Raw genomic sequence first — 24,347 nt, 5'->3', positions numbered from 1 at the left:
GTTTGGTGCTGAGCTAGAGCTGGATGTCATCAGCAAAGCAATGGAAGTGAATTTTAAATTTATGGAAAATAATGCTGAGGAGAAGAAAGTGGATGATGAAGAAAAGGGGTCCCAGGACAGATCCATGGGGCACACCTGAAGTGATAGAGGAAGGGATAGGTTTGAAGCATTTGAATTGGATGAACCGAGTGTGGCCGAAGAGGTAAAATGAGAACCAGTTTAACGGAATGTGGGTGTTGTCAGTGGAAGAGAAGGGGATGAGAAGGATGGTGTGTTAGACGGTGTCAAAGGCTGCAGTCAGGTTAAGGGCAGTAAGGATGGTGAGGAGTCCAGAACCTTCTGCCATGAGGAGGTCTTCAGCTATTTTGATGAGCGCTGTTTCAATCCAATGGATTGGGAAGAAACCAGACCGGAACTGTTTATACAGGTGATGATGATAGCAATGGAGGCAAGTTTTACTCTTTAATGCAACATAGCTTCTAGTCTAAACAGTACTCAAGTTTCTCACTGTACGCATGTAGTTGACAAAATGCTATTATGTAAAATTGCCTCAAGCTGTATTTACCGTTTGTGCTTCCAAACATTGATTTCCTTTGACTTGTGTCCTACGCAGGTAAGAGCTTCCTGTTTTTGGCGGTCGGCATGCAAGCGAGAGGGTGCTGAAAGTCTTCCACGTTTTGTTTAACTAAAGCGTCCCCACCCCTGATTCAACCTGTCACCTCCATTGACACACAGCCAAGGAGTTGCGGCATTGTATATTTATAGCCAAGGGCCAGCCTGGTGCTTCATGGCTCAAAGAGTCGGTGGCCTCTTTATGCAAAAAAAAAAAACTTGCAAAAACAAGCAGGTGTAAAACAATTAAAAATTCACATTATAAAGTCACACGATTAGACAATGTCCATATCCTGACATTTTTCAGAAATCCAAACATACAGTAACAGTGAGCCGTGTACTGCACTGTATGTTCTCGTCGTCTTTTCTTCATGTAAACAGCTCCCTCTATTGACATTTAGTCACTTGTCCTGAAATATGTATACAGTATTGAGGTGACTCATCCAAATGCACAACTACACTAATTTCACTTTTCATATACAGGTCACAACAGACTTGAATGACATGACCATCTGCAACAGAATACACTGATGATAATGATGGTGCTACTGCTTTTTTCTTTTTGCCTCACAGGATGAATAAAGTATCTATCTATCTATCTATCTATCTATCTATCTATCTATCTATCTATCTATCTATCTATCTATCTATCTATCTATCTATGATAATAGTAATAATGTTAATTATTATTATTATTATATATACTACTACTATAATAATAATAATAATTACACCAATCACATTTGATTAATTTATAATAACACAAATCACATGTAATGTATTTATATCTACGGAGCCCCTAAGGTCAGTTGTAACTGGATTCAACTGTGCTGCCACTTCTCGTGAAAAACTAAATGCACGCATAACTCAGGAAAGATTTTATTCGATAGTCTAACACAAACGCGAATGATTATATTTTCAGACCGGAGTAAATTTTGGTTTAGACCGGAAGTCCCATTCCATCTCGCACCCCTTCGCTCCAAGTTATTTGTAGTGGTATCTTCCAAAGATGGCAGCCTCCGTGTTGAGATGCTGCCTGAACGCCGCTGTCAAAGTTAAACGTGTATCTCCGTCTGTATCAGGTGAGTGCTCTTCCAATTGACTGAAATACATTTGATGTTACATGCGGTTAGTTTGTCGTATTATATGAACTGGAATTGTGTTTTCACGTGGAATCAAGAAGAGCTAAATATCCGCTACTGATACCCCACAAGTAATCACTAGCTTACAACAGCGTCAGTCTATCTATTTGTCTTTCATCGCACAGGTGGCATAAGTGGACGTTTCAAATCCGTGTTAACAGTAATGAATACAATGTGTGTCTGCAGCCAGACGATGGTTACTTTCAGCAGCTTACTCAGACAGCACATTGTGGGAGGCGAGAGAAAAAGACCCTCAGAATTTGGGTAAGAACAACATCATTCCCATTCAGTGGCTCACATTTATGCACATCATACGGATTAAGTTTTTGAGGTGACTGTTATGTGAGAAGAATTACTTTTTTCCCCCCCACTTAGCCTCTCGAAACAACACACACGATTAAAAAAACATAATTAAATTGTACATAAATATAATGGTGGAAACGCTTTTCAAATGCTTTATCTTGGTCTTATTTTCAGTATAACACCTGGCATTTTAACTGGGGTGTGCCGATGTCTTATATCAGCGTTATGTACTGCACTGCAGTGGAATAAAACAGCGACCGTATGCTATATGATTCTGCAAAACCACAAGGTGGGAGTGTAGCTCCACTTTTGGTCATTGGGAGACATCAGCATGGACTCCAATTATAAAACAAAGATTTGTTACATTTCAAAACTGCAACTGTTGATTTGTGGTTATTAATTAAGCTTATTTATTTATTTATTTATTTATTTATTTATTTATTATTTTTTGGCTAGTAAGTCCAGCAACTATTTGACAGTTGCTGGACTGCTAAGGCCAAATATTAATTTGTTGTTCTCTATTGAAAAAAAACAAAACTTCAAGCTTTGCTGGCCAGCAACATGGACGGGTTATATGAGAGGAACCTTCCTGTTAGCTCCCTGACTGTGTCACAGGTGAGTTTTGACATTTATATAACTCATACTTGATGTTATTATAAGGTTGGCTTTCACCGGTTTAATTTGTTCATTTTTTTCCCAGTTTGTCGACAACATATCATGCCGAGAGGAGGTGGATCAAGCCGAGTACTACCTTTACAAGTCAGTCCAATCTGTTGCTGCCAATCTCACAACTATGCTTTTACAAGCTTTATTCTCTGTGTTTTCCCGGGACGTATTGTCTGTTTGGCTTGTCTCTCCCTCACATGCTTTGCTTTGTTCCTACTTTTCCTGTTTATTCTTTCCACTGGAAATCAGATTCCGACATTTACGACATTTCTCGATCGTTCACATGCTCCCTTCACATGCATTCTGATGAGCAACCAAATATTTACCAATGCTAAGATGGTTGTGTCAATGCCACATTTTGTTAGTGAACAGGATTGCACGAAAGCTAATCATCAAATTTCCCAAAAACATTTTGGAGGGTCACTCAAGGAATGCATACTTTTCAGTTACTTTACCGTATTTTTTTTTTCACTTTTGCATGTATTACAAGATATCATCTACAGAAATGAAATTGCCCTCAGCCGCATGGCCAACTCGTAGTAAGAACACCTCTTACTCAGGAAATTGTGGGTTTGAATCTTGACTCAGTTCACTGAAGACTCAAAATTTTCCATTCGTGTTAAAGTGAATACAAATTGTTGTTTGTTGTTTGTCTGCACGTGCCCTGCCCTGTGATTGGCTGGTGATCAGTCCAGGGTGTATCCATGCCTCTCTCCCAAAGTCAGCAAACCCAATGAGGACAAGCGCTATAGAGAATGGATGGACGAGTGAAATTTCTTTGGAAATAATGACAAAAATAGTCGCTTTGTAGAGCTTGTTTCATGCGCTAAATGCCTTTAGAGAATGTGTTAATGGATAATTAAGAACTGAGGAAGAATTCAAGTGTTGTCACCCCTTGCTTGTTTTTATTGTATTTAGTGAATTTATTTTTAAGCTAAAAATGACAATACCAAGTCATTCTTACATGATGCTGTATGAATTGTAGCAAAGAAATTCAAGATGGATGCATCTGTGAAGGTGTAAGAATCCCTTACTTTTCTCAGCTGAGGTCTACTGAGTGTCATTCTTGTTGGTGCTGGATACACATGCAGCTATTTCTATGGGTCTGTCGTGTCAGTTGTGAGGACTATCATTTGTTGTTGATTTCACTTCTGCTTGTGCAGTCACACCTCTCTATCTTGTATCATATCGCCATACTGTGCTTCAAGATTTAAAAAAAAAAAAAAAACCTGAACTAAAAATATCCTCACACTATTTGTTTGTCGCCCGGCAAGGTTCCGTCACAGTCCAAATTGTTGGTACCTTCGAGAGTGGACTGTTCACAGTTGGATCAGGCAGTGTCTAAAATACGGTGCCAGAGACAAGGCCCTGCACACGCTTCGAAACAAGGTACACACTAGTTTACGGCATCATATCAATTGGCTCAGAAACAACAGAAGTCAGAGACATCCAAGTGTGTTTCTTGTAGGTCCAGTATGGAATCTTCCCAGACAACTTCACTTCCAACCTGCTCATTGATTCTTACCTAAAGGACGAGGACTTCAAGAGTAAGCCATTAAGATTGCATTGTACATTTTCAGAAGTACACAAAGGTTTTGGGACACTTACAGGAAGTGCAAATGGACCTCCCCCAAAACTATTCTACGAAACTTTGAAGCATACAGTTGTCCAAAATGTCTTGGTTAAATGGACAATAACAATTCAGGCGAAAGTACAGTATGTACTGCAGTTATGCTTTGTGAATGTTGTACACATCCTCCCACATTTTTTCATGACTTGAGCTAATTATTTTCTTTAAAAAAAAAAAGAAAAAATTGGGGCGCAAGCAGACAAGTTAAGGGTGGACACTATAAAGTGGCTTGCGGAGTAAATATTTCCCTCCAGTCCTTTTCACTAAATTACAGATAAGTGGGCCGAATTGAGGAGCAGACTTTTGTCAACATGAAATATTTAAAAGTTTTAAAATTTTAAAAAATCTACAAATTTACTGGTCACACGTGCACGGGGAGACGAAAGGTTGACGGTCTCAAATTTGAAGGTGAAAATGCCACCATTTAAGGGCAGTCTTGAGCCCTGATTTAACATTTATTTTGGATTATTTGGAATTGAATTATCAATGTTGTTTTTAAATTTGAATGGATGTAAATGTAAATGGATTCCCTCATTCTCAAAATGATTTTACATTTTTAAATTTTACACATTTTGGATTTTGCATACACAGTCTATTGAAAATAATAATGAATAAAATCAAAATGAACTATTTTACATATTTTCGATTTTGCATACACGTTCTATTGAAAACAATAACGAATAAAAAAAATGATTTTTTACATTTAATTTTATTTTTTTCAACTCAAGTTTGCCCACCTCTTGGGTTACAATATTTTTTATATCATTGCTTGAAGTTCTTATTGCTGTGCTAAATCAAATTCCAGGTGCGTCCTCCGTGGTGGAGGAGTTGATGCTCCAGGAAGCCTTTGACCTTCCATCCACTCAGATCCTGTCTCTGTACACCCTGGCCAGTTACCTAGCAACCAGACCTCAGCTCACTGTGAGTGCCACAAAAGGATTTAAGCTGTGATTACCAAAAAAAAAAAAAAAGCAATTTCTTCTTGAGTGACGTCAGACATACATGTGTACTCAGGTGTCGCAGGAGCGAGCGCTGGGAGCGTCGCTGCTTATCTGCAGCCTCAAGCAAGACAACAGCGTAGGCCTCACCGCTCGCTTTTTGGGAAACATTCTGCTAGGTGAGCATAGGACAGGAGATTGCTTTTCTGCTTTTGCAGACTGGAGGTGCCAAAAACATCTTCATGATATGACACCATCTTTCTTAGACTTGGAATATTTTATTGGAAAGTAACAGTGTTATGTTCTGCAGGTAAGGTGGAAATGCAGAAGGGCATTCATGCTGTGTTCAAAGGCATGCCCCTCTTCTGGGAGCGAGGATATCTGAGTCGAGCACTGGCTGTTTTGGAGGGTGTGGCCGCCTCGCCCGCTGACGTCAAACTGTCCAAAGATTCGGTAAGGACGGAGCATGTTTCAGTCATACTCTCCTTATTTAGTTCATCCAAATGGCTTTCATGGATAAAAGAGGCACATTGGACTTTTTTTTTTTTTTTCAACCATTAAAACTGTTCCCATGGTCTCTTATGAAAAGCTTTCTTGACATTCTATTCGGTCAAAATACACCAAGGATAAATAATTACAGCACACTTGCATCCATTTATCCCTGTCTGTGTTTGATTTCAAAGAACTATGTTGCGGTGAGCTTAAGTGCTTCATCTTGGTAAAGGTTGTGATTTGCCGCCATCTTGTGGCATCTATGGGCAATTATAAACCTTTTATTTATTTACTCATTACTCACAGGTTTTTACTATTTCCGGCGGTGTACTATCAACTATCAATTTGTGTGTCTGATATATAAATAACATTATTATGTAATAAAAGGTAACATTGTGTGCAACGGTTGGGAAAGATACTGGTATACACAAATACTTTTGATAAATCAGTTTGCTGGATTTAATGGACAGCAAGGACGCGACTCAACCATATTTGAAACAAGACTGAATGATAATATTTGCATGCCTTAATAAGGGACAAAGAAAAAAATCCTCGTCCTTCACCATGTCCATTTCTGTTCAAATACAGAACAGGGCTCGTTTCCCCGTTGCAACTTATGTTTGAGTTTTGATTAAAATAAAAGAAAAGGAAGAAACGTACTATCGAGAAAATATTGATACTGCTGAGATGTGTCTATACACCACATTTAAAAGAAGGCTATTTCGTTTTGAATCAGCAGAATGAAAGCCAAATGAGGAGTGACTAAATGTGTTTTTCCCCCCTGATGACTAGAAATAAAAGAAAACTCAAATCAGCATTAAAGACCTCTAAAGTAGGACATCTGGGGTTGCCATCGCGACAAAAGCGGTGCCATTCATAATCATAAAAGTATTACAAATGACTCGCAGTTATCTTCGGTCCAATTTTACCCAGAATGACCTCTCATTTTCTCGTTCAGCTTTCCAAATGACATCCTCATCTGGCGAGGGACATAACCAAGACACAATTCATCAACTGAGATGGAACACACGCACACACATTGTCATATTTTCATTAACATACAGTCAGGTCGAGTTTGATAATCCAGCCTTATTTTCACAAGATCTTGAGAGGGCCCAGAGCGCCTGCTGTGTCTGTAAGCATCTCTGCCACAATAGGCCAAACACGTTGTGACAGACAATAAGGGCGAGCGCGCGCGTAGCTCTCCCGGACACATTATATGAACGTCATATCCCAGTGCCTCGGGTCAGCGCTAAGATTGCATTAAGACGTGGAGATCACCTGTCAAATAATGCATGCGGCTAACTGTATCTTATTAGGTTTGGGTCTTCACATGTCCCGGAGGATAAATTAATTCTTTTGTTCATTTCAGTTTGCTTTTCTAGAGGACGTGCTGCAAGGGCTGTCCTCCACCTCAACCGACTCGCCCAACTCATCTGATTCGTCTGGAGAGGAGTCGGCAGGGGAAGAAGAACGGAAGGAAGAAGTTGATGAAGACGACCAGGCGGAGAGAGAAAAGCTTTCCGAGTATGACAGCAAATTCAAGGTGGGATGGCATTTGTTGTTCAAGGAGTCAGATTATACACTTTTTTTCCCCCCACACTTTAACCAAGTTCCTAAGTCTCACATTCTTCTGTTGAGATGCGCAAAAGATAGTTGCACCTCTTAAAATCCGCTTAGTTTACAAATCCAATTCTAATGGATCTAAAAACAGAATATAATGATTTGCAAATCAATTTCAAGCTATATTGAATTGAATATACGAAAAAGACAATATATTTAATGTTCAAACTGATAAACTTTGTTGTTGTTAGCAAACCATCATGAACGTAGAATTTTATGGCTGCACATCTCAGGGCTCCAGACTGGCGCTAAATGGTACCAGTAAATTTGTAGATTTGTAAACATTATTTTTTTTTTTTTTTAAAGCTATTTTTACTAATTACTATTCTCCAATATTCTTTGTTGCTTCTGTGCATTTATCAGTAATTTGGTGAGTGGGATGAATATTTACTTTGCATGTCAGTTGACAGTGTGTGCTACTTAAAATTTCAGGTTAGGGGGCCACGGTGCTCTTCTTTCAAAAAAAAAAGTATCTCTCATAACTCAGTTTCCATTCCAAAAAAGCAACGAGCAACAACAACTTGTTGCAGCTCCACTTACCTTTTGGCTTCTGTGTAGTCCAGCGCCGACTCTGGACATTGGACACTTGCTGCCAAATACTGGGCGGAGAAACTCTGTGTGGTTAGCAGTTATTATGGAAATTAGCCCCGCTGTTACGTAATGGGTTGCTCACAGACGCATTTTCCGAAGGTTGTTTAATTTTTCATGCGATGGGATGTTTGGACACCGCAGAAACCCAACATTCTGTCAGTAAAATTTCAGATTCAAAACGCAGATGCATGGTCGTACACCACGATCGTTTGTTGTGCAGAGAAAAAAAAAACGTCCATCATCAGAATGGAATCAGATCTCTTCCAAATGCGTATTTAAAAAATCGAGTCCTATTGGCAATGCGCCCGTGCAAGTGCAGTGTCAACACACAGATGGCCTGCAGCTCTGACATCGAAATCCACTGATCGGTGCTGTGGAAACGCTCACATCTGCCCAAACAAAAATAATCCAACTAGAAAACCACCCTGAAATTGACATGACATGGAAATTGACAGTCTAAAATTTTGGATAGAGCTGCGATTTCGGGATTGGGCGCTTGGAATCTGCAGTGTAAATCCCGCTGAATGAATTTGTGTCTTATCAGGTGATGGTCAACCAGCTGGAGGCTCAGGGTAAAGTGGACTCGTCCGACTTCCAGAATTTGGCAACCGATCTGACCCAACGGCTGCTGCCCTCGTTGGAGAGGCCAGACCTGGATCAGTACGAGACTCTTTTGCGGGACTGGGAGGTCGAGAGGAAGCAGCTGATCCAAAGGGAGCAGGAGACCAGGAGGAAGGCCCAAGAGGAGAAGCAGGCGCGACTCGCCGCCAAAGCGGCGCTCCAGCAGCAGGCTTAAAGGTTTTACACTGACGCTGTCACTTAGCCCAAAAGATTAAAAAAAAAAAAAAAAAAAAAAAAAAAGTACATTATTAACACAGACTAAGTTCTTTTGGACTACGTTTAAAAATTAAAAGGAAATCAAATGACCGGCTTCTGTTGTGCAACTCTTGTCGCCATGTGAACTGGTGAGCAAAAAAAAAAAAAAAGGGAGTTTTGGATCACGTCCTCCCATGTCTTTTCCTGTTGGTGCGTTTGTGTGTCTCGGGGAGTGTTCTCACAGAGGTAAAGAAAGGGTTATTGCGCTGAAGAATTTGCTGATAACTAATCTGGAGAAAAAGGGGTCATTTGCTGGCGAAGGAATTCAGTTATGAGCGTTCAACACAAAGAATGCATTATATCGCGCTGAGGTGTGTACTCGAAAAGCCGACGCTACCCGTATCAAGCGCAAAGCGCTTGACTTGATGTGTCAGGCTGATTAGATGGGAACAGATAATAAATCCCAAGGGCTTGTGAAGAAAAAACATCCAATGGTTTGAGTTACTGTGGAATCCGCCACCAATGTGAATCCAGAGGAAACCATTTTCATGTCATTGAGTTGTTTTTTTTTTTTGCTTGAATACTGAGAACTGATAATGAGGCGAAATGATGTTCCAAAGAACACACTTTCACCATCATCATGGCATAGATCTGATACAAGTCAATCTTGTTCACATTTTTTCCTCAATATACGCCATGACTCAGGTGATTATTATTATTTTATTATTATTTTCTTTAACATTGAGACAAAAGTGGGGCTACTTAGAACATATACTTGGAAAGAAAAAAATTGGGGGTTGACAACACATTTGCATTTCATCATAATTTTTTTTCTTGTTTACATTGACAGTATTTCAGTCCAGTTTTTGTTTCACTTTTATGTGTAATACATTTGAACCTTTTCAGGGACAGCGGTGGGGACTACAGTGGACAGTTTATCAGGTTACCGGTTGTCATTATTGATGCGCGAAAGGGTTAATTGAATCATTACAAGTCCAATTGTTTTAATGGTCTAACTCAGCCTTATGGTATGTTGGCTTACAATAAAAAAAAATACACTTTTTTTAAGGAATAAAACAGCTATGTTGGAGAGCTAATTCAGATCTGATTGATAGAGGAACCCATATGTTCTGTTTTTGTGTTTATATTGTCTTTTTTTTTTTTAAATGGACAAATAATCATGTCTAACGTTGATTTAACGCATTCACACCCGAATATAGAAAATAAAAAAGGATATTGCATCAACTGCTAATGGATACAGGAGGCCATCTGCACAAGCTTCATTTTAGCAAAATAAATATGGAAGGAAGCGGATGTTTTTTATATCAGTGCAGCTTGGAAAGCAGCCACGTGCTACTGTGACACATTCGCCGTCGCAGGAAATTGTATTGCCACTTGATATTCCAAGCTGGCTAGAGGTATTAACCAGAGACCGGCACGTGCTTATTACAGCATTTTTTTTTTCTTTTTAGAACGAACATCATGTTCTCTTCATGGGACTTAATGACCACAAACATCACTGACATGCACTTTTATTGCCATGCAAACACAAAAAAAGCTGCTCGTCAGGACTTTTTGGATTGCAAAATGTGCCGAATGGTGACTGGATATTTCATTATTCATCGGGGCTAACTGTTTAATATGTGTCCCTGTAAGCACAGCGCAAATAGCGTTTTTTCAACTTTGTATTTGTCGGTGTGTTTGATTGCAAGGAGACGAGTGCAGCATTTGTTCCGACAGCGCTACATTGCTCCTTAGGTCAAACGTAATATTCAATAATATCCATATTCGATTTGGATGCTGTCTCCTTTGTTTGTGTGTTCTTTGGAAAACACACGATGTGTTTTGTATGATTTCTTTATAGGTGCTTCAAAGGTTGTCTTTTTTTTGTGTGTGCATGTGTGTGTTTATACGTGCATTTTCTAGTCGTCTTTCTTGGTAACTTTGTCTATTCCTCCTCATCCATCCATCCATTTTCCGAACCGCTCGATCCTCACTAGGGTCGCGGGGGGTGCTGGAGCCTATCCCAGCCGTCTTCGGGCAGTAGGCGGGGGACACCCTGAATCAGTTGCCAGCCAATCGCAGGGCTATTCCTCCTCAGTGAACAATAATTTTACATCTGCCACATGTTTGTTAAGAGGCAATCTGGTTGTGGGAGTGATGTTTGTCCACACAAAGTGTGCACGTCCTAAACACACGAAGAAGCAACACTCCCACTAAATCCAATGACTCACCAGGTGACTGCCCTTGATTGGAATTTCATAATTTAATCGGAATATTTTTAAAAGAGTCCAGCTACACCCTTTTTCCAAGAACAGCCAGTCAGAAGATTTGGAGATCTTAAGGAACACTGATGACCACACTGAAGGTAAAAGTGAAGAAATCATTGCTTTGTGATAACACAGTGTCACATGGTGCTTGTTCATGGTTCACTTTAAGTCTGTTTTTTTTCATTCATTGTTTTTTGTTTTTGTTTTTTTAGCAAGAAGCAGGAGAAGAATCTGCAAATATTTTGTGGTAAGCTGGGGCATTTTTTAAAATCCATCCATTTTATTGTATTGGATTTCATGGCAGTTTGACATGATATAAAGTCACGTCACAATAAGGGATTTTTTTTGGACCCATGTAATAATGTGATGGCCGCAGATTATTAGAAATGTTTGATTAAAATAGACTTTTATTACAAGATTCTCGAAAAAAAATCTATAAATAATAATATATAATGATGGTTATTATTTTATTATTATTTATTTGTGTGGGCGTGACTAAGTGTCTCTTAGAAGGTCTTATCTGGGACCCTAAAATATTTGTCAATTTTTGCGAGCATAGATGAGATTGGAAGTATACGTTCAAGCCCCACAAAAGCAAAAAAAAAAAGATTGACACAAACTTCACTTTGAATGTTGACAAGCTGGCGAGGATACAGTTCGTTAGATTGGATGCTGTATATCGGACATCAAATATGTACTGAACAGCACCACAAAATTGACATTTATATATATATATATATATATATGTATATATATATATATAAAAGTAAATTACAACTATGTAAATCAACCAGCATCTTGTAACCCGTGTCAAACTCAGGGCCCGGGGGCCAGATTTGGCCCGCCACATCATTTTCTGTGGTCCGCGAAAGCAAATCAAACATGTCAGCCTCCATGATGCTTGCTAAAATCTCGACCAAAATTTTAAATTCTCATATGAAATAAATAAAAGAGCTATTGGAAGCATTTTCACGTTACCAAATTCCTCATTACAGTAACTTAAACAATAGTTCAGTAAACCGTTATTATTGACTTCTTTATAGTGTTTCAATCATAATGGCCCACCAAGGAAAACAGTAACTAAAATGTGCCCCCGTTGTAACAGATTGTATATGCTTCATCATGTGTGCCCCCCCCCCCTTCACACACACACACACCTGCCGTCATGTCGGTGTCAGTTTAAAAAAAAAAAAAAGTGGAGTTGAGGGAATAATGAGCACCCATTACGGAAATCACGAGCACTCACACATGTACTGGAACTTGAATGTTACACCGGACGTGTTCTCTCTCCACTGACACCATCTTGGCAAGTGTTGACTCACTGTCCGGCGACATCAGTTGTTGACGATGAACGTGAAAAAGCATTTGCAGCAAATCCGGGTTGTCCCATGTCAATAATCTAAGAAAAAGATGACGGTGCCGATTCTGTTTTTATCTCGACATGGTGTGAAATTATTTGTCAAAACAGTTGCCAGTAAAAAAAAATGCTGCTCTTGCATTTTGTGATGTTGACTGTGCCCACATCCAAGTATGTTATCAGCAAATCTTCTAAAGCAGAAATAAACATATCGAGTGTGCTAATTATACACTGAACACCAAGTACAGTAGCACCGCTGTTTTTTTCACCTTTCTTTCCAGCCTGTATTTAATACAGAGAGAGTGGTGTGTTTTATTTTCACGTTTCATATACTTTGCTGATCATGTCTCTCTTGTGTATGAGCCAAAAGTACTCCTATACAAGCAACAATTTCCATTTTAGTTTAGACAATTACTTGAAACCTTTTAGCCATTAAGAGAATTGAAACAATTATTCTTCGTCAGCGGCAGTTTTCGGTTTTTTTTTTTTTTTTTTGTTAGGCTGACCATCACTCGCAGGCTCTCGTACGCTCGCTTTCTGTCTGATGTGCTTTTTCATGTTTTATTATGGACCAAGTGTTTGTTTCTTTGTACTTCATTATAATCTATTAGCTTGCATTTTCGTTCAATTAAACAGGGTGGCATTGACAACAACCCTAAAAATCTAAAATGTTTAATTAGGAAAAAAAAATTATTTTCTCAATCATACATTTATTTTAAATCACAATTTTTTTGAGTCATTTTAGAGCGATAAAACAGAATAGCTCTGATTCTTTATCCTGGTCACATCATATGTTTCCTTGCCACTTGTTACTAGGCAGATTTCACCGGGCTGAATCACAACAAGCCTCAGCAGCCAATGAGATAAATTGGCACATTGACGTCACGCCCATGATTGGAAGCTGTTTGATTGGAAGCTGAGATCAGTGAGACACACACAAAATAACAGTTTCAGCGCTGTGAGTTAAATACGAAATACCTATTGGAATATAAATCTAAATTTTTGGTGAGCACTCTAGCTTACCTGCTGGGAAACATAAGAATTGAATTGATAATCCTGTTTAATGACTGAAATCACGGATTTGGCTGATCGACACCACTAAAGAGACATAAGCCACGGACTCAAGGCTGTTTTAAATTCTTGGGCAGCCTGCTACCAAAACAACATCTGCTATCTCGACCTTCCCCTGATGAAAGTACGCACGGAAGCTAGTCCCCCACCATCACCCCCTCCCTCATACATTCCCTTGTTTCACCTTCTTCATTGTTTATGTCTTGTGACCTGTTGTAACTGTCATATGCTTGTGCAGGAGTTTTTTGCCTCACTCAAATTATCCTCAAATGAGGGTAGTTCGAGCGTGGTTTTTTTTTTCTCCCCCTCTCCCTCCCTTGTTTCTTTCTGACTTTCGGGTTGAGTGAACGCTGGCGCGTTTTGGCTGCCGCTGCTCAACCCGTATTGTTTTGTGTTTTTTGTTATTGTAAAGTGACCTTGGGTGTCTTGAAAGGCGCTTATAAATAAAATCTATTATTATTATTATTATTATTATTAATAAGGAGACATATTATGCATCATTCAGGTCAGGAAGGGCCAGGTTATGGAGGGGCTTGTCAGTCAGTCAAAGAACTTTGTGTCGGGTAGGGAACCGTTGAAGCTGTTGGAGATCAAGACATCTGCGTCTCTATTCAAATGCTGTCAGACACTCAAAGTGCCAAAATGCACGTTGCTTACGTGTGCACGTTGCCCTCTTAAAGCCTGGCGGGGAAATTGGGCTTGTCTGTGCCTGCCCTGGCAGAGAACGTTTTACTTTTCGGCTGCCTGATGATGATGATGATGACGACGACGATGGTGGGTTTTTTTTCCTCTCCGTCAAAAACCCCTGCGGCCAAAACATGATATCAGGTGATAGAGCGGTGGTTCACACTTAGCTTCAAAACCCAAACAAACATGTACGCTGTAGGGGGAAATGACTCAAAGCGTCACCAAAAAGCGTTAACTGAAGTTTTTGCTCCTGACTACATGAGTGACTTAACACCTGCTTTTTTTTTTTTTAAACTGAATGTATTATTTCAGTTGAAGCACCCCCCCCCCCACCCATGATACAATCAAGTAATTGTGCTGCACAGGATTTAAACAAACCGTGATGTTTTCATTCACAAAGTGTTTCACAATACAAAGCATGCCACGGTATAAAAGCATGTTATTGTTGAGTGCTACGGACAGGAACACTGATTATGACTTTTTTTTGCCCCCCCCCCCCTAACTTGAAGTGGTACGAACGTGCCGCAGGTTATCTGACTGCTGCACACAAATCCAGGAAAAGTGCATTCTTAAGAGGCCTAATCAGACAAATCTGCTTTCGCGGCATTCTGCAGAGGCTCAAAAACGAGACAGACGTACGGTTGCACGCACAAGATTCTGACATCATACGCTATTTTGCCCATACACCCAAGTTATGTAACAATCATGTTAGGAAAAGAAAAAAACTTTTTTTTTTTTTTTTTGCCAGTTCTTTTCGGAGCCAACACCCAGAGATGGCAAAAGTACTTGAACACTACGCTAGAAGTACTGATCCGTGTGTATAAAAACATCCTGGTCAAAGTAGGAGTGATGATTTGACTCATTTACTTAACGAATTTTAAAAAAAAGTACAGATCTGAAAATGCAAATATCTGTGTTCAAATCTTTAGGGGATCAAAGTAAAGAGATGTTAGAAATTGAGTACAAATACCCCCCCCCCCCAAAAGAGTCTACTTCAGTAAAGTAAACAAAGCTTTTACACTTGCACCTAATGATTTGCCCCCAAATATTTTTCACTTAAAAATGACTGAAACAAAGGTTTCTTCTCCGCCCACTCCTGGTTTGACGCTGGCAGCAAAGAACACAACAAATGCGTTTTCCAAGCACGCAGGCTCAATCAGTGCGGTGACGTCAGGGAGTGCCACTCCGAGGCCAACATGTTCTTCTGCAAGCTGAGGGGAAAGATGTGGAAGGCCTCCAGCAGACGACACAAATAGTCAGTCTGCTTTAGTAGCACATTAAGCGGCCGTTTAGTTTCAGGGGCACTTAACCTTTTAGTGCCAACTGGACTCTTAAAAGTCCAAGAAGTGATTTCACTCGGTAGTTAGGACATGTCAGAATTTTGCACCCTCTATTTCGTGGACATATAGCGCACATTTGACCCTGACTTTACGGAGCAAATCAAGTGCCATTCATCCGAAACTGAAGGCTGGTATTGAACGCTGATCTGTGAATCCCAGAAAATGTAACGCAGCTCTGCTTACCTTGAACTAAAGCAGACACTGGCTAATTTAAACACCCCACCATTTTCCCCACATGCATTTGTGTGTTTTCATTAGTAAGATAAGGCTTCCGTCTCACAACCCTAGCCACACAAATATGAAGATGAAAGTGGGATTATTGTCTCATATAGGTTGCTGAATACCCGGTACTTGCAAGATGTTCGTGCAACTCCTTCAGTGTTGCTGTTGGGCTCTTGGCACCCTTACCAATTTTCTTCCTGTCTTTTCATCACTTTTGGTGTGACGTCCTGTTCTTGGCCATATTTTCTCCACTTGATGGTGATTGCCTTCACCGTGGAACACCTGGTGTATTTAATGCATTGGAATTTCTTTTGTGCCCTTCTGACTGATACATTTGAAGAATAAGATCCCCATGATGCTGTGAAGGCTGTAGTTTGTTTTGATAGGATGTGACCTATAAAGTGTCAGAAAAAGCCTCCTAGAGCATCTGAACTTGATTCGAGGTTATTCGGAGGCACCTTAAATAGTGGCAGGTGTGTGCTGACTCCCAATTAATTCATTCATTAATTATGAGTTTGGTGAATTCTGAACGCTCATATCCACAGAGATATGCACATTTCTGCAGCTTTAGTATCTTATTTGTTTTAGCGAAAATATTTTTCTTTCCAGTTTTACCAATTATGGGTCGAATAATGGAGAGACAAGTTTTAAAATGATTTTTCATCATCTCGTTTATAATACCACAGAAACCTGGCGCTGCTTGTTTACATGTTAAACGAGAAAGTAGTGTAGCGGCCTTGGCATAATGACAGTTTTAGGCCCCGCCCAGGTAAGCAGAGTGACATTGATGGCTGAGGTAGTTTATTTGCGAGTCGATGGGCACGTACGAGAGCGTCAGTCTTCGACGTGCGGTAAATGAGGCGTTTGTGGCTAAAATGATGTCAGATGAAGTGTCTCATGAATAAAGATACCCAAGACGTCAAATGCATCTCATTATGTAAGACTCACGTAGGTCATTCATCCACTCAACTGTGCAGTGTGCTCTGTGTTCCAACAAGTCAAATACAACTTGAAAGGAACCAAGAGTGTTACTCAGTGGCAGAGTCCAAAGTCAGTGAAGCAGTTCAACTGAACCTTTTGGAGAAAAATACACCACAAAATGGGTCGCACAAAACGCGTAAAATGAAGTGTTATCACGCATGAGCTCAGTACTGGGCAAGGCAAACATTGTCGTAAAAGAAGGACTGAATTTGGAATTTGACCTGAACAAAGTGGGATCGTAATAAACGCCCATTAACTTCTTTTTACACTTGTATGACAGTTGCAAATGATAAATTGATACACTGGAAAAGAATTTGTAAAAATTGCTGGGATAAAATTGAGTAAATGGAATACATTTTTTTCCAGAGCACTTAAAACCTGGCAAATATAGTATAACATAGGCATACATATATTAAAAATATTCTGACTTTAATTGTATTATTTATAATTAATTCATACGACTAAATTATTTAATAAAATTAATGTTCATGAGTATGTACAATTTACTTAGGATAAAATACTATTCATTCATATTTTTAAAAGCCATGATGTTATTGTGTCTCTAATTGATTTAGCAATTAATAAAATCAATTGTTACATGTACTGAGTAAGTATTCTTGTTTTACAATATGCTGGATTTGTTTTTCCTGTACATTGAGTCAATCAAATCATCAAAACAAATAAATTGAATATATCTGTGTAAAATAATGAGAATATTTTAATACTGGAACCATTCATTCGCATATATATATATATATATATATGCACTTGAATTATTTTAACCAATCTAATAAAATAAAAAATATATAAATAAAAATAAAATTGTAAAATATGTATTGTTAATCGGCGCTTCTTCACTAAAAAAAATTTCAACGAATAAATTCCCAAAACATCTAATGAGGTAAATGAATTAAAAATACATTTTGAATTTTTGGCGTGAAATTTCCGAAGAGCAGGTATGTTGACATGAAAGCACCAAATCTGAATGATTTTGACAATACTTTGTGTATTTTGTAATTAATGACCCAAATATGGGAGCGAAAGTAAAATGAATTCAACAACTATTACACGACACTTGATGTTGTAAATGCTCGATTATGGTTGCACGCACAGTACACCGACGAACACACGAAAGGTAATAATTATACGGGACATACTTTATTAGTACAGTTCAATTTAGCACGATGTCAATATGGAGGGGGAAAAAAGTGCTCGTGTGATGGCTTCCGTGGGGTGGGGAGGCTTTCCAAAATTTTTGACACGGTTACACGTGAAAGAAACCCAAGTGGGAGGGACTCGAATGTTTGAATGAAGTCACCGCGGCGTGTGAGCCTGACTTCATCTCTCACTCCCGCCGGACGCGCGCCTCTTCTAAAGTCACTTTTGGGACTTTGAAACAATGCCACCGAGGTGTTCTGCTCCCGAGCGGAGGTTCCGGCGCGTGCAGAAAGTTCGTTCATGAGTAAGACCGCGCACCGTCCGGAAGATGGAGAGCACGACGAGCGAGCAGTCCGTGACGGGCCGCCCCATGATCCCCACCATCCCGTCCATCATGTTCATCTTCGGGGTGGTGGGCAACGTCATCGCCATCGCGGTGCTGTGCAAGTCTCGCAAGGAGCAGAAGGAGACCACTTTCTACACGCTGGTGTGCGGCCTGGCCGTCACCGACCTCCTGGGCACGCTGCTGGCCAGCCCGGTCACCATCGCCACCTACGTGAAGGGCGCCTGGCCCGGCGGGGAGCCCCTGTGCCAGTACTTCGGCTTCACGCTCATCTTCTTCTCCCTGGCCGGCCTCAGCATCATCTGCGCCATGTCCGTGGAAAGGTACATGGCCATCAACCACGCGTACTTCTACAACGACCACGTGGACCAGAAGCTGGCCGGCTTGACCCTGGCGGCCATCTACGTGTCCAACGCGCTCTTTTGCGCGCTGCCCGTCCTGGGCTTCGGCCGCGTCCAGAAGCAGTACCCGCGGACCTGGTGCTTCCTGGAGTGGCGGAGCAACGAGACGAGCGACGCGGCGTTCAACTTCATGTACGCGGGTTTCAGTTCGGTGCTCATCCTGGCCACGGTGCTGTGCAACGTGCTGGTGTGCGGCGCTCTCATCCGCATGCACCGGCGCTACATGCGAAGGACGTCGCTGGGCACCGACCTGACTCGCTGCAGCGCGGACTCGCGCAAGAGGGGCCGAGGTTTCGGGCGCCTGGCCGGTGCCGAGATCCAGATGGTCATCCTGCTCATCGGCACCTCGGCAGTCGTGCTCATCTGCTCCATTCCGCTTGTTGTGAGTTGGCGTCCTGCGCCTTTACGCACATTTTTTTACGCAGCGTCCTCGAGCGAATGTATTCGCAGGATATCACGATTTATATTCTGTTGTATGAGTGGCAACAGCGCAGCTGGGTTGTATTCGGCCATCTTATGTTAGAGCATTTCATGCGTTTCTTTATGTCCTGGCATAGATGGATAGATGAACATCCATATGCTGTATTTGTTGACAAACGGACAACTAAGGTAAAGAGTGGATAGTTTCCCGCGCCACACCTGACGATCTCTCGTGACTGGTTTACCATGGCAACCGCTCACTTGCAAATATTCCTCACCTATTCTGCAAATAACACAAATCGAGACACTTTGGGTCGTTGGGGTGCATCATATTACATCATATTTCCTATATCGTCATAATCTGATGCCATAGAAAGTTATTCAAATGATTCATTTGATTCGTCAGCGTATTATTTATTTACTACAAATCATGTATATTTGCTCGTGTATATATATGTCAAGCAACAGAATAACAGCTTTGTGCCCATTTAAATTTGGTTTCAACCTTTCAAACACACAAAATAATTTGAGCAAAGGCACCTCACCTGTAAAGTACTCAATAGTAGGAATCGAATTTTGGCTTCTTATAGGTTCACCTATGTATTCAGTTCTGAACAACAACAAGTTGGTTTCCGGTGATGGTAAACATGATGTTCTACTTTTAACAATGCTACTGCGGTTGAAGTCAAGCGAAGATACGTTTCCTGTTCTTACTTTGAACTTCCTGTTATCAAGCATCGTGTAATTTTATTGTGGTCACCCCACAATTTGTTTCTCGGCCAAGCTTGTCGCTGGTCTTTCGATACTCTGTACAAGAACAAAAAGTCACCAACAAATAGTCTTCATGATCCAAATTCCCGAGGGAACTAAAACCACGGATTGCGCTCATACGCTGCAATGTAGATTCATTTTTGCTCAGGTTTTTTTTTTGTCTTTGTCAAGTGGAGAAAATATGCCCCCCCCCCAAAAAAACAAATAAAAAGTTGGGTTAACTCAAAATTTCAAGGCAACAAAACTACGATACTACGATTACATTTTAAGTTTGGGAATTCCATGACATCTTTTAAAACGTTTTTTGTTGTTAAAATTGGCTTTCCCGCATTTCACAACAAAAAAATAGGAGTATATCGAACCGTTGTCGTCTCACCTAAAGGATATAAGGGAAAAAAAACATAGCAAATTGTTTCGGAGCAAACAACTTGCTTGCTTTGTTATGCTAACATTGTTTCTATTAATGTCACAAATTTTTATTTAGTTGTTAAATAAATTATCATGTTAGCCCCCCCCCCCCAAAAATTTTGCTTTTTCCAGTAAACAGGAAATCGCGCAGGCAAGAAAATGATTTCGAAAGCAGCTTTGTAAAAAAATCTGATCTGTTTGTTTGTTCACATTCATTTCACAAATGAAGAGCCACTGGAAGATAAAAAGTAAGAGGCTTTTATTTGACCGCACTGCCCTCTTGCATTCTTGCTCCACTTGGCACTCATGCATCGTCAGTGCCGAACTCGGCACATAATGACACCAAAGGTTTATTTACACCCATGATGTCAGCACTTTTAAGCACACATCTTTGCCAATTTTTAAAATGAAAAAAAAAAGTGTGTCTCCTGCTTTTTTTCCATTAGAGTGCCATCTACTGGGCACTGTCACACTTTCTTTCTTTGGTTCCCCAGTGTTTTGAAATATCTCTTCTTCATTCTCTATATGTAGGCCCAGGTGTTTCTGAACCAGCTCTACAAGACTCCGGTTGAACTGCGCTTGGACAAAAACCCGGATCTCACGGCCATTCGCTTTGCCTCCTTCAACCCCATCCTCGACCCCTGGATTTACATCCTGCTGCGCAAGGCCGTTTTCCGCCAGCTCGTGGAGAACATCAAATGTCTCTTCTGCAAAATGGGTGCCAGGAGCCAGAAGACGAGCGACAACGGGAGCTTACGCTGCATGGACGCCGCGCCCCGTCCGCCCTCCTCGGCCGTCTCCAAGCGGGACTCGCACTCGCTGGTGTCCGGTGACGTTCCTAATATAAGCTCCCAGACTTTCTTGTGCATCTCGCAGGTAAGGGATACACAGGCAATGAGCTGCTGTGCCAATCATAAAGCGGAAAGTCTCTCATGGGCTTCATCGTGCGAGCAGGGTAACGTGGCCCCAAGGACTGAGGTGGGCCCTGTGATTATGGGCCCCCAGACTTCGCCAGCTAAGGACCCCGGGCTACAGGTGTCACTCAGCTCTGTAACCATGGAGGAAAAATGCATCTGACCTTGCACTGACTTCGAAATGGAGCACATGTGGAAGGAAAAAACAGTCATATCTCACAGGCAATCAGTCAGGAAAAATAATGCTAACAATGAAGAGTTTATTAGCACTGTTGCCTCACAGCAAGGTCTGGAATGCTGAATTTCCAAGTATTTCAAAGAGTCTCCTGTAAATGGTTAAAGTAAGTCCAAAACTCGTGTAAAATCACATGAGATGCAAAGTGAATTTCATGACAATGAAACGTAACAGGATCGACTGACAAAAAGGGAAAATCAGTTTTATTTGTCCGTCCATGTGTTTGCTAGCAGCTACTTCCTGGTTTAGCATCGGACTAACATGACTCTCCTATTTGAAATCCGGGATTTTATTTTTTTATAAAGTGGAGGTTGAATGGTTCTGTTGTGAATCAGTGGCAAAAAAAAGGGGAAATCATATTAAGCTTGTTTGTGCCTCTATTTGTCAGCGAGCAGCTAGCTCCTGGTTGAGAGGCTAGCAAGAGAAATAGCCTACCATTTTAATTTTCGGGTAGGAGGAACAGTTTCTTTTTGGCAAAAATACAAAGCAAATCACTCAAACGAAAAATTGTGACGCATTGTGGTTTTGTTTGTCTGTCTTGTCTAAAATTAGCGCCTTGCTACTTCATTAGGATTGGCGACGAAAACGGTTCCATCATGACTCAAATGGTAAAAACTCAAATCAACATTCCTTAAAGAAAAGTGATGTTTTAAAAAAAATGTGTGCCTATATGTGCAAGTGCTTCTTTGTGACATTTGTCTGACAAAAAAAAATGAAAAGAAAAACTCAAAGTCCCATCCATCCATTTCATATAGCAATTAGCCTCGTTAGCGTAGCAGGTGAGCTGTAGGCTATCCCCATTGACTTTGGGCAAAAGTCTGACTAATTGCCAGCAGACAGCAGGGCACATAAAAGAACAAAAGTTCCCAAAACCAATCACAAGGAGCAACTATTTAGTCTATTGCGCTTGTTTTTGGAATGTGGGAGGAGACAAAAGATTCAAACCTCAAACCCCCACACTGTGAGGCAGCCATGCTAACCACGAGTGCGCTGTGCTGCTTGTAGAGTGCAATATTTGTTTTTTCCATCAATATCTCTGTTAGCTGTCTCCACTTATTGGTCACCAGGGCGGAGTGAACAGAAATCCACACAAGTTTCCTGGAATCAGGGTGTGTGCTTATTGCATAATCTTGATTATTAACTAACAAACAATGACCAAAATTATACCTTTCCATTAGCCTTTGATGAAATAACTCTTATTTGCTTCTCAGCTACCTCCGCTTTTGTTGTTGGGTGTAAATTTGATTTTATTCCAACAGAAATGACCCACTTCTTTGTGACTCAAGCAATGGGAAAAGACACCCACTCTATTTTGGGCCACCTTGTGACAATCATTTTTGGACGGCTTTTTAAGTTGAACTAGCTGAGGTCAGAATGTCAAAATAACAGCTGATTCATGAATTTGTGGGCAGCAGCAGCAGTGAATGTGATCCTGCTGGTAGCTGTCTTTGTTTTGGATTCTATTGTACAGCCCCCCCCTTTTTTTTTTTTGTTATTTCAGCCCCATGACTAATGTGCACTGTGCAGTTTTATTTTTGTGGTGAATGGCAACTGTTCCTTTTTTTTGTCTGTCCTGGAATCCACACGAACATTTCATCTCAAATATCCAAGAAGGTACAAAAGATTCCAGTTTGTGACATCTAATTATTTACACGTGACTGCCGGGAATATTTTTTCCACGTGTGGCGCGCTTATGCTTAGCGTTGAGTTTTCGAGGGTTTTTATCACGTTTGTGATGGATGTGAGTCGAGATGGACGATGTGGTGACAGATGTTTTGAATGAAGTTTGCTTGCCAATCCCAACTACAAAGACAACGATACGCTTCACAGCATTCCTGAAAATATGAAGTCCATCGACAAATGTTGCAATTCAGATCCGACCGACATTATTTGGGCTAGCTGAGAAGTACTTTTCATTCATACTTAAACATTTCTTCATTAATTGCCTTACTTGCACACTTCACCTTGCTTGTTTTATGGACATTAAAAACAAATCACTGCAATCTTTTCACTCCTCTAAAGGATCATCGTAATCTACAGCAAAACCCCGAGCTTTCTCGGAATTCAAATGTTTGCCAGGGTATGAGCGTTTTTGACCTGAATTGTATCTTTTAAAAGGTTACAGACGGATATATTCATTCAAATATTTCACTGTGTGTGTACAGCAGGTGCGTGGGGAAAAAAAAGGGTCAAACAAGAACTTCAGATTCACACTAGAGGGGCCCAGGTGTACTTTTTATTTATTTATCATACATACAGGCCAATCCTAATGTTGTTCAATGTGATTTAATTGACATTCTGCTTCGCCTTCTACCATGTAACCAAGTTACCTTTTCAACTTAGTGTCACTTATACTCTTTTTACTCTGTAATTGTGAAAAAACAAATGCCTTTGCAAAGATGTTCATAGTCATACCTGTTATGTTTGTACAGAATATGAATATGTGTTCCGTCATTTCAGATGTTTTTTTTGTAACATGCTTTTAAATCAGTACCCAGATTGTAATGAAGGATGTGATGAATTCCTGCAGTCTTGTTATCATGTGAGTTGCGCCAGACATATGGCACATCTGTCTTCGTATAGTGTCAACATAAGCGGACGGCTAAAGTTTCTCACATGACTTTTTCCTGCTTTATGAGCTCAACTCCAAGACTTCATTATGCATCCAAAGGACGACCCTGACAAGAGCAACCAAACATATTTAGGAATAAAATCCACAAATAAACCAACAGGCCAATCGTCGCTCATTACAACCCATGCCTGATGCGTCACACGCAAGACGCAGGCAGAGGACGACGATTAGAAACGGCTGTAAGACGTCTGAGGGGAAGTTTCTACGCTGGAATAATAAACAGAGTCGAAAGCTCAATGGCCTTGCAATTAAACTTAAACAAGCAATGATTTGGTTTAAAAAAAAAATAGAATAAAAATCCCACAGAGTCTGGGAAGACATCAC

The 24,347-nt window shown here is 40.5% G+C and overlaps 2 protein-coding genes across 3 annotated transcripts; both read left to right on the top strand.

Moving 5' to 3' along the window:
* Positions 1-1,613: 1,613 nt before the first annotated feature.
* mrps27 (mitochondrial ribosomal protein S27) lies at positions 1,614-10,054 on the top strand. Its single transcript, XM_086112262.1, has 11 exons — positions 1,614-1,694; positions 1,941-2,018; positions 2,602-2,672; positions 2,758-2,816; positions 3,998-4,112; positions 4,192-4,270; positions 5,159-5,274; positions 5,368-5,470; positions 5,602-5,744; positions 7,156-7,329; positions 8,542-10,054. Exons 1-11 carry the CDS (start codon positions 1,622-1,624, stop codon positions 8,791-8,793), a joined length of 1,263 nt encoding a protein of 420 aa, XP_085968388.1. The 5' UTR covers positions 1,614-1,621; the 3' UTR covers positions 8,794-10,054.
* Positions 10,055-17,924: 7,870 nt separating this feature from the next.
* On the top strand, positions 17,925-24,120 carry ptger4a (prostaglandin E receptor 4 (subtype EP4) a). 2 transcript variants are annotated; one of them, XM_086111438.1, is made up of 3 exons: positions 17,925-19,025; positions 20,774-21,118; positions 21,197-24,120. In XM_086111438.1, exons 1-3 carry the CDS (start codon positions 18,228-18,230, stop codon positions 21,317-21,319), a joined length of 1,266 nt encoding a protein of 421 aa, XP_085967564.1. In that variant the 5' UTR covers positions 17,925-18,227; the 3' UTR covers positions 21,320-24,120. The 2 variants fall into 2 exon arrangements, with proteins under 2 accessions (XP_085967564.1, XP_085967563.1); XM_086111437.1 differs by having other exon boundaries at positions 20,774-24,120.
* Positions 24,121-24,347: the final 227 nt, after the last annotated feature.

The sequence above is a fragment of the Hippocampus guttulatus genome, chromosome 5, assembly GCF_054856545.1.
Source record: "Hippocampus guttulatus isolate MCC_2025c chromosome 5, RoL_Hgut_1.0, whole genome shotgun sequence".
NCBI lineage: Eukaryota > Metazoa > Chordata > Actinopteri > Syngnathiformes > Syngnathidae > Hippocampus > Hippocampus guttulatus.
This window is presented reverse-complemented; position numbering and strand designations above follow the sequence as displayed.

Bases quoted from the DNA above. Each gene is read 5' to 3' on its own strand.
- mrps27 (XM_086112262.1), top strand. From the start codon at position 1,622: ATGGCAGCCTCCGTGTTGAGATGCTGCCTGAACGCCGCTGTCAAAGTT. The intron at 2,019-2,601 runs GTAAGAACAACA...CAAAACTTCAAG, and splicing joins AAAAGACCCTCAGAATTTGG to CTTTGCTGGCCAGCAACATG. The intron at 2,817-3,997 runs GTCAGTCCAATC...TCGCCCGGCAAG, and splicing joins GCCGAGTACTACCTTTACAA to GTTCCGTCACAGTCCAAATT.
- ptger4a (XM_086111437.1), top strand. From the start codon at position 18,228: ATGGAGAGCACGACGAGCGAGCAGTCCGTGACGGGCCGCCCCATGATC. The intron at 19,026-20,773 runs GTGAGTTGGCGT...CTCTATATGTAG, and splicing joins TCTGCTCCATTCCGCTTGTT to GCCCAGGTGTTTCTGAACCA.